General features: G+C 35.9%; 1 protein-coding gene across 1 annotated transcript in view; it reads right to left on the bottom strand.

Annotated features, from left to right (window-relative positions):
* Smp_140110 (hypothetical protein) overlaps window positions 1–8,609 on the bottom strand; it is a gene marked incomplete at both ends in the record, with an annotated part of 33,478 nt that extends 24,869 nt beyond the window's left edge. The window contains 4 exons of the mRNA XM_018798713.1: window positions 483–586; window positions 4,143–4,246; window positions 5,745–5,840; window positions 8,427–8,609. Coding sequence (XP_018653627.1) covers window positions 483–586; window positions 4,143–4,246; window positions 5,745–5,840; window positions 8,427–8,609 — 487 coding nt within the window. The remainder of the gene's footprint in view (window positions 1–482; window positions 587–4,142; window positions 4,247–5,744; window positions 5,841–8,426) is intronic.
* Window positions 8,610–9,563: the final 954 nt, after the last annotated feature.

Below are 9,563 nucleotides of genomic sequence, written 5' to 3'. Positions count from 1 at the left end.
TTAGAAGTAGAATTCTTTGTGATAAAAGAGGGAAACGAAGAGAAGAGTAAAGAAAACTCATAGCGACTGAAATAGTAACAAGAATGAAAGAACGAAGTAGTTTGTAAGGAAAAACAATTCAAGAAAGATGTACAAATAATGTATTTGATAGATTATTTTCATATTTTACAAACACTTTATGTAAGTTTACGATATATAGTCGATTTCTCCTGACCAAATCTTTAGTAGTAGTAGTAGTAGTAGTAGTAGTAGGAGGAGGGGGAGGAGGAGGAGGTGGAGTAGTAGTAGTAGTAGCCGTCTCTGAACCTGTGGTACAGTGAATAAGAATGATATGCATCAATCAACATGACATAGCATATATACGAAGTATAAAATTCCATAGAAACCAGTGATTAGTGTATTGTTTAAATATCAGTCTGTAGAATAAAATCTTTTGAAATATTAAACAAGCTGTTAACAAATGAGAATAATAACAATATTACCTTTCATTGGTTGTATTGTGAAACTTGGATTATTGTGTATAATTTGAATCCGATACTCAAAATCGACTGTTGAAGTAGACTTAATTGGAATATGATGAGTTTTTCTGATTATAGAATAAAGAATAAACAGAGTAATAAAAAGAAGTGTTATTTTAGGGAAAAGAAATTCATCTATTGAAATATATAATCCATTCATGTACATTGATTGATGAAAAAACTTCAAGGAAGATAACATGTGACTGGCTTTTAGTGAAACGTACAACGTTGGCTTTAATGTTGATAATTTCAGAGAGGAGACATTTGTATATAATAAGAAATAGAACTCATAATGATATATATATTTTGGATATTATCATCTGGCTTAACAACCAAAGAACAACAGTATCGTTTTCTTAAAAAGCTCGTTTGGCATCTGCCAACTTATGTCACCTATGACGAAGACAAGACATCCGTCTATCAATTAAGGAACGAGTATACTGCAGAGCAGTTCGCTCTGTTACACTTTACGGCTGCAAAACGTGGACATTAAGAGAAGAAGAGACTCGTAAGTTACTAGTATTCGACCACAGATGCCTTAGAAATATTGCTCGCATCTGTTGGGATCACTGGGTAAGTAATAGTGAGGTTAGATGCAGGGTATTAGGGAGTGATAGCAAATCAGTTGATGAGGTCATGAATCTTCGGTGACTGAGATGGTTGGGCTACGTGTTACGTATGTCTGAACACCGATTACCACGACGCTCAATGCTGACTATTATTGGCGATGGTTGGAAGAGAGTTAGGGGTGGTCAAACCGAAACGTGACACCAGAGCTTGAAGTCGTCAACTTCTGAGCCATGTTGGAAGATACAGACTGCTTTGTTGGAGACTCTGGATGACATGGCCCATAAATGATCACAATGGCGTAGATGTATACATTCTTTGTCTTTCCTTAAACCGTGAAGATTAAAATTGCTTCATATCTGTCTTCCTGTACTATATCTTTATATATAACCTTTCTTTTATATATTACCACCACTAAATTAACTACTTCTATGAATTCGGTGTTTATCTTGTTGTGCTAATGAGGTATGGCAACTTGGACCGATGTATGTGTATGCCTGGTCCTACATTGTAGCTGGCTGACTGACTTATTAAAGAGAACAAGTGTACCTACTTTATGTAACATTTCTGGAAAAAAACCTTTCATCGAAGTTGGAGACTACATAGTTGTTATAACGTATAACAATAGTGATTGATTAATTAAATACATTTCAAATGTAGAAGTATTACAGAAATCGTATACGCATTTGATTTGTCATAGAATAATTATAAATAAATATTCTAGAAGAGAAGACTAAGAAGCTCAGGAAAGCAAGTGTTCAGAAACAATATTTCATGGTTGACTTAAGTGATTTCAAATTTTTTTAGAAACTAATTATATTTAAATGTATCTACTTGGATTCCAACCATAAAAATTATATTAAGGCTAGTATTACTACTCGGGTTTTCGGGTCAATTCAATACCAACATCAAGGCAGTCCTAATGTATGGAGCTGAAACTTAGAGAACTACTACATCCATCGTCAAGAAGGTGCAAGTATTTATAAACAGTTGTTTACGCAGAGTAATCAACATTCACTGGTCGGATACTATCAGAAACAGCGTTTTATGTGAGAGGACAATCGAGATCCAAGCTCAAGAGAAAATTAGGAAAAGACGTTGGAAGTGGATAGGATATACATTAAGGAAATCATCAAACTGCATCACGAGGTAATCTGTAACTCAGAATCCGGAAGGGAAGCAGAAAAGAGGAAGGCCAAAAAACACAACGTCAGGAAATAGAAGCAGATATGAAAAGGATGAATAACAACTGGAAAAAACTGGAAAAGATTGCCCAGGATAAGGTTGGATGGAGAATGCTGGTGTGCGGCCTATGCTCCTCCATGAGGGCTAACAGGCGTAAGTAAGTAAGCAAGTATTTGAGCCAAAATTCAAATCAATAATTTGATGGTCGAAATCCAAGTTTTCCAGTTACTAAGCTATAATCCAACCATTTAGAAAACGTGATAAGTAAAGAAAACTGAGTGAAACTAATGTAAGAAGCAAGTAGGAAGACAATGAATTGATAAGTAATCTAAACTAATAAATACTAAAGAAAATAGTTTGACTCTTAGTGACGGCAGCTTTTGTAATGTAAAGAATATGAAGTTATCAACTTGTTGATCAATTTGTAATATTCTGAAATGTTAAGATTATGTCGAATATTAATTAAATGATGAGCTTGTTTATTATTGAAAATATTTTCGTTCATTACTTTAGATTTTGGCAAGACGTCCTAGAGGTGAGAATAACTGTACACTAGTTAAGGTCGTTAGTGAGAAGGTTAAAAAAGAAGTCACCTACTTTTGACTTTTTCAAAGAGTTAATTATTTACTACTAGGTGACATGTCGTTTCGATATATTTGTTGACTGGTATAGTCAACAATAGAAAGATATGTTACCGGTGAAAGTCATAAGAATCGTGTTCTCCGTCAGAATTTATTTTGAAGTTAGTTATGAGATGTAGTAACAGGTATAGTAGAACAACCGGCGAGGCTTTAGTTTATGAACGAAACAATCGCATATAAGAAAATGGGTCGCGGATTTCGGTGCAAAATTCACTCATCCATTTGGATAAGTACAGTTTTGGCATTATAGCTGATGTCAGTTCGTGATGAAAATCCGAAATCTAATTCCTAACCCTAACTAGCAACTGTAAATATTGATCCTAATTCCTCACACAGGTCTATAAACCTCATTTGGTCCTGGTTATTAGGTGGACACTCTCAACGTCAGTCTAGCGTCACTCAAAGGTCGTCCATAAATTATAGTCTCACCAAACAACCTTATACCCACAATTTTGAAATTAATATTTCGCCTACTAAATTAAATGTAAGTAGTGAAGTTGGTATTTTCAAGGATTTTAGTGCACTGATGCAGTCTTTTATTCAAACCAATTTAAGAATCACAATATTTATAAATGAAATGTAAATATAACGTGAAATTAGGTAAGCATAGGGTAATAAATAAAGATGATGAAGTGATCAGTGGTTGATGAGTCAGTGCATCTTCTGCGACTGAGGTGATCGTGACATGTACAATATGTGTCTACCTCAACATGAAGTTTGGGTTAATGTAGGAGTAGGCTAGGAAGAATCTATAGATGCCGAATCCAAACGTGGGACCAATTCATGAAGTCTTCAGCAAGTGGAATGAACCATGTAGACAGAGTCAGATTACTTGTTTGAGGTCCGTGTGACTATCATGACCAATTGTAAGAGGCTTGGAGTGACGTGGCTTACAACCACCCGCAGTGATCCATATAAATTCACTCTTTATCTTCCCTTAGTTTTAAAACTTCCAAATTCATTTATACCTTTGTTTTCTAAAACTACTATTTTCTGCTACCACTGAAACTATTGCCACCTTTATTACTCTGGGATTTGTCTTGATAATTTAATCTAAGAGTGGCGTTTTGATATGACAACTTGAACCGATGCTGATGTATCGGGGGACGAAACAAAATTATATAAATGCTAGAACTGTAAATTTCTATTATAAAATGTGAATCTAATTCAATTTTAGTCCGAAAAATTTAGTATAAATAGTATGGTATAAATAGCCAGAAGCTATGCTCACTTTTTTCCAATATTTGTTGGTGGAAATTCAATGAATTCCGGAAACTCGAAATCGCCTATCACAGGATAAGCATAAATTGGAATTATTAACTGATTCTCATGATCCTTGTAGGTGAATACGAAAACAAATTATAGAAAAACAAGTTATATTAAGTAGTATTACCAGTATAGGATGTTGTTGAGTTCAAGCGTGTCGGATGGCAGGCAGTCGCCCACCATAAATTATGGAATACGGTCTCTCAATATCATGATTTGATTGAAGTGAGACATTATACACCATTAGTTTCTGACTCAGTTACACAGAAGTTAGACGTCCACATATGAGATCAAAAGTCGTGTGCAGTCCCCAGTACTGATTTGCCTCATAATAAGACAAAACGCTGTCTAGTGGTTCTGGATCTTCAACCAGAGTCTAAACTAATTTGTTTGTTATATAAATACGTTGTGTTCAATTTGTCTGAGGTTTTGCCGTTTAGAAATTCTTGAATTAATTGTAAAACGTTTTATGCTAGTTTTAGTATATACTGACGACGAATTGTTGTGATAGTGAAGATTTATGACTGAGGCGAATGATGAACTATAAGATATTACAATAAAAACTGATTTTAAAGTCACAGAGCGTAACTAATTCAATTACCGGAAACCGTTGTAATCTGAAGATTGTAGTGCTGAGAATGCCATAGTGAACCAAGGACATTGCACTAAACAAAGTGATTATTATTGTCATCAGGCAATACATCTGTTATCTGCTATTTATATTTCAAATGAAATAATAAAAACCAGTTTAACTCAAGCAGATACATTGTTTCAAGTAGGTAAACGAATTTTGTCCTGTTAAAGTGAGTTAGCTTTAATAGATTCTACTGTATGAACCATATAGTTTGCATAATCTAGAGTACTTTAGTCCTACAATCCATGAATCCATTGACTCATGAACTTGACCTTTTAGGTAGATGAAGATTATCTGGTTAGAGTCCATATGACTAATATAAGTGATTGTTGTAAATGTTGGATAGTGTGCCTCACAATCGATCTCAGCGGCGTAAGTAGATCTATTCTTTAGGTTGAAATACTTGTACCGTTAGTTTCATATGCTGATTCTTAATTACAGAATCATATTTGCGGTACTTAATGTTTTCTACCATTATTAGTATTATTGTTATTGCTACGACTACTACTACTACTGATACATTTACTACTCCGATCGCTTTGTCATATTTCCTTATAATTTTGCTTGACTATACTGATTGGCCGTGTCAGCTCAAGGTGGTCTATTTATACAACACGTTTTATTTTGATTATGATTAACTGGTTGACTGATTTCTGTCGTATTATTCTGCATTACAACTAATCAAATTATAATGTAGATGAACCAAATTAATACTTATTGTAATTACCCGGAAAGTTTTGATTGGCATAGATAAACACAAGTAAATTTCATCAAAAATGGCCTACAAGACGTGATCATCTTATAGCACATTCCTATGAATGGATAACGAGGTCATTCATCGTTAAAATATATAAGTTAATCAAATTTTTCAGCTTACAACATCATCAATAGGAAATAACATTCATTAAGGAACAAGTATGAATATTTGCTTACTTCAGTATGCACACGTATACAGTCTTCATAGTAACTTGACTTATCAGGAAAAAATACCAGACGGCACGTAATACTATAACCAGGTACCAAACACTTCTAAAAGTAACATTAATACAAAAGGAACGAAACCGGTCTACGATTAACGCATTTTTCAAAAAAACGTACCGGTCTTAATTAAAAATAATATTTACATATTTATAAAGTAAACCCTTAATTAAGCTAATAGGAGTCTTTATTGCTTTCTAGTTCTTAACAATATCGAGGGAATATTTCACTACTTTTTATTCAGCTTGTTGGAAAAAGGTAGAAACTCAAACCTGAATTCAATTCGTTTGATTCAGTTACAGCTTGCACAATTCCTCTCGAAGTGTCTGTAAGCGCTCAAGATATACAATACAAATGTAATTATCCTCACTTTGCTCCAGGAAATGTTTGTGTCGCGGGAAACGTACGAGTTCATATCAAGCATGCAATATTAGACATGTAACTTTGGCTATAACTCAGACTGTAGCTCCTCCGAGGGCTACCGCCGGTCCCAAGTCTGGATAAACGGGGAGGGTTGGGCATGCGGTTAGCGATCCCATCTTGTAGAAAACTAACTCACTAAAAATACACTAACCCAAAAAAGGTATCCAAAGCATTCAAAGTCTGCCCTGGGAGTCAGAAGGTCTTCATTTAGAAGACTTATGACGCCTCATGATGAAAGCCGAGTTCCTTCGGAAGCCACAAGGACGATGCCCCTTCTGACAACCAGAGCAACAATTATCTAGCTACGTAGAATGCTCGTACAATATGAGAGACCGAGAGTGTCTTTCAAATTGCTGCGAAAATGAGGAAATACAACCTGGAGATGCTCGGGATCAGTGGAACACATTGGATGCAGGTTGGACAACAACGATTAACTTGAGGGGAGCTTCTCTTATACACTGGCCATAAAGAAGAATACGCCCCACATACACACGGAGTTGCATTGATGCTGTCCAAACAAGCACAAGATGCACTTATAAGATGAGAATTTCATGGATCAAGAATCATCAAAGCCTCCTTCAAAACAAAGAAAGAGGGCATTACAATGAACGTCATCCAATGCTATGGGCCTACCAACGACTACGATGAAGACGTTAAAGACAAATTCTACAATAGGCTGCAGTCGATCATCAAGAAGTGCTCAACAAAGGACCTGACCATTCTGATGGGAGATATAAATGCCTTGGTTGGAATGCACAACACTGGATACGAAGTCGTCATGAGACGACATGGACTTACTGGGAGAAATAAACGAAAATGGTGAGAGATTTGCAAACCTATGTGCCTTCAATAAACCGGTCGTAGGCGGCACTATATTCCCACATAAATGCATTCAAAAAACCACATGGACTTCACTGGATCGCACTACGCAGAATCAAACTGATCATATCTGCATCAATACAAAGTTCAGGAGGACGATAGAGGGTGTGAGAACCAGGAGAGGAGCTGATATAGCATCAGATCATCATTTGCTGGTCGCCAAGATGAAGTTAAAACTGAAGAAGCACTGGACAACGGGGCAGACAACATCACAAAACCTTAATACGAGCTTTTCTCGGGATACTGACAAACTCAGCAAGAAAGAAGCGCTGGAAATGGATAGGACACACACTAAAGAAATCACACAACTGCGTCACAAGACAAACCCTCACATGGCATCCTGAAGGTCAAAGGAGAAGAGGAAGACCAAAGATCACATTATTCCGAGAAATGGAGATAGACATGAGAAGAATGAACAAAAGTTGGATAGAAATAGAAAGGAAGGTCTAGGACAGAGTGGGTTGGAGAATGCTGGTCGGTGGCCTATTCTCCATTAGAAGTAACAGGCGTAAGTAAGTCAGTAACTTTGGCTATGCAACAACATGTTCCAAATAACAATATCTTTTCTAATTAACCATAGGCATTCCAATTCACTACACAACAAATTATCATTTCTCTTTATGGTTGTAATAGCTCTCCCCACTTCTTATATTTTATGTGTTTTCATATTTAAACTCGTCGTTTTTATTTTATGACTTACAGAATTACCTTTTGCATACATATTAAATTAAAGGCCAAAATTTAAGAAATAATAGACACTCCAATGCAATAGCTGCCAATGGATATTGTATGCTATGATCACTTTGCAGAAATTTCAAAATTTTGACAGGCTGTTGTAGATCAAGAACTGGGTTTTTATTTCCATTGACAAACGACCGATACGTCCTACTCTGATAATCCGTATATATCCTAGTGCTGAATACTTTTAGAGAGACACGGACTCTCCAGTGAACAATTCACAGAATTTATTAAGATAGGTTGTTGAACATAATATTCTTGTTAATAAAGACTGGTTGTCAAGACTATATATAATTACCGAACCAACACGACGGATGATAGCAAGTCCTGGATTTTCGGGCAAAATCCACTCACCTGTGCGGCTAAATAGCAAAGGTCGTCCATAGTTCCACCCCAAAACTTCAACAGATAAACAACAGGTAGTGTGGTCTTTTTTAGCAGATTACGCTGATTAAAAGTCAAAGCCGTTTTGAAAAAGCGAGGACAAGCATTGGATTTTCAAGCTGTGAACAGTCAGAGTGGTTTGTAAAATATATTGAACAGATCGGGATAAAGTTCCAACAGTTAAAAAATATCACTACCATTTTATAGACTTACCGGCTGTTTATACGATAGTCGAAAGTACTTGGTGTCTGGAGGCAAAATATGTAAACGTGTCACGCGGCCAGATATATTTTTTAACTCAAATTGTCTCATTATTCCAGATTTTTGAGAACGAAAACTAACATTATCAAAATATATTTCAGCTGGTTCAACGGCAATGAACTTATTGCACCCCATCTTCCAAAAGATTTCTTCAAAAAAATAAGAAAAATCACGCAGACTGACACTACTAACCTGTGTTCAAAAGGTGGTTCGGGGGCGGCTCACATTTGTAATCTTCAACTATTCTTTCACTTATTTCTACCATGTTGAAATTGACGAAAGCAATAATTAAAAGGTTCGCGCCACAAATTATGAGAAGCGAATAGAATCTAATAATGGTCTCAAGGCGATCATCTGATCACCAACTTTCGAAAACTCTGATACTAAGACTCAGAAAATAAGAGCACTTACTGATAATGTCGATAAATATTCAACTGAAATCATATTTGTGCGGCTGAATGTGAGTCACTCTTGGAAGCGAGATAAAAATTTTGACACCATAGCATTAAATGGTTGATATATTTGCGTATTGTCTCGTATTACATTGCATGTTATGGAGTATGGAGATCAACGTGTTAGTGCTAACCTAAAGGAGAAAAGCATAAAAGGAACAGTAGAAAGACAAATGAAAAACGTCTATGTTGGAACTTACGTCTTACGGCGAAGGCTTGAAATAAAGATGATCTAGCTATCTCAAGATAAATGTTTCACAGAAAGGTTTTGAATGAGTATATTTCAAAATTGCGATATACCAGTTGTTATGACTGTAAGGTCAAATTCAACATGTCCAATGTCTAAATTCGCTGACACGAGTTTGTGGAAACCGATTGATTTCTGTAGTCACAATCGCTGACAGTTTGAGACGCGCTTTCCTTCGATTGACTTATTGCTAACCAGTTTCATCAGCAGTAAGGACGTGGTTATGAGTGCGATCACGATAGCTTGGATGGAGATTCAGTTTTGGTGTTTGACTTAGGTGATCCATGTTCTGTACATTACTTTGAGGACTTCACCTTTTTTATTCGAGCTTTCTTATGAGGTATTTTGACTTGTTATAGACCTCTGAATCCAGACCTTTACCTCTGTCAA

The sequence above is a fragment of the Schistosoma mansoni genome, chromosome 7 (genome assembly GCF_000237925.1).
Source record: "Schistosoma mansoni strain Puerto Rico chromosome 7, complete genome".
In the NCBI taxonomy this organism is placed as follows: Eukaryota; Metazoa; Platyhelminthes; class Trematoda; order Strigeidida; family Schistosomatidae; genus Schistosoma; species Schistosoma mansoni.
This window is presented reverse-complemented; position numbering and strand designations above follow the sequence as displayed.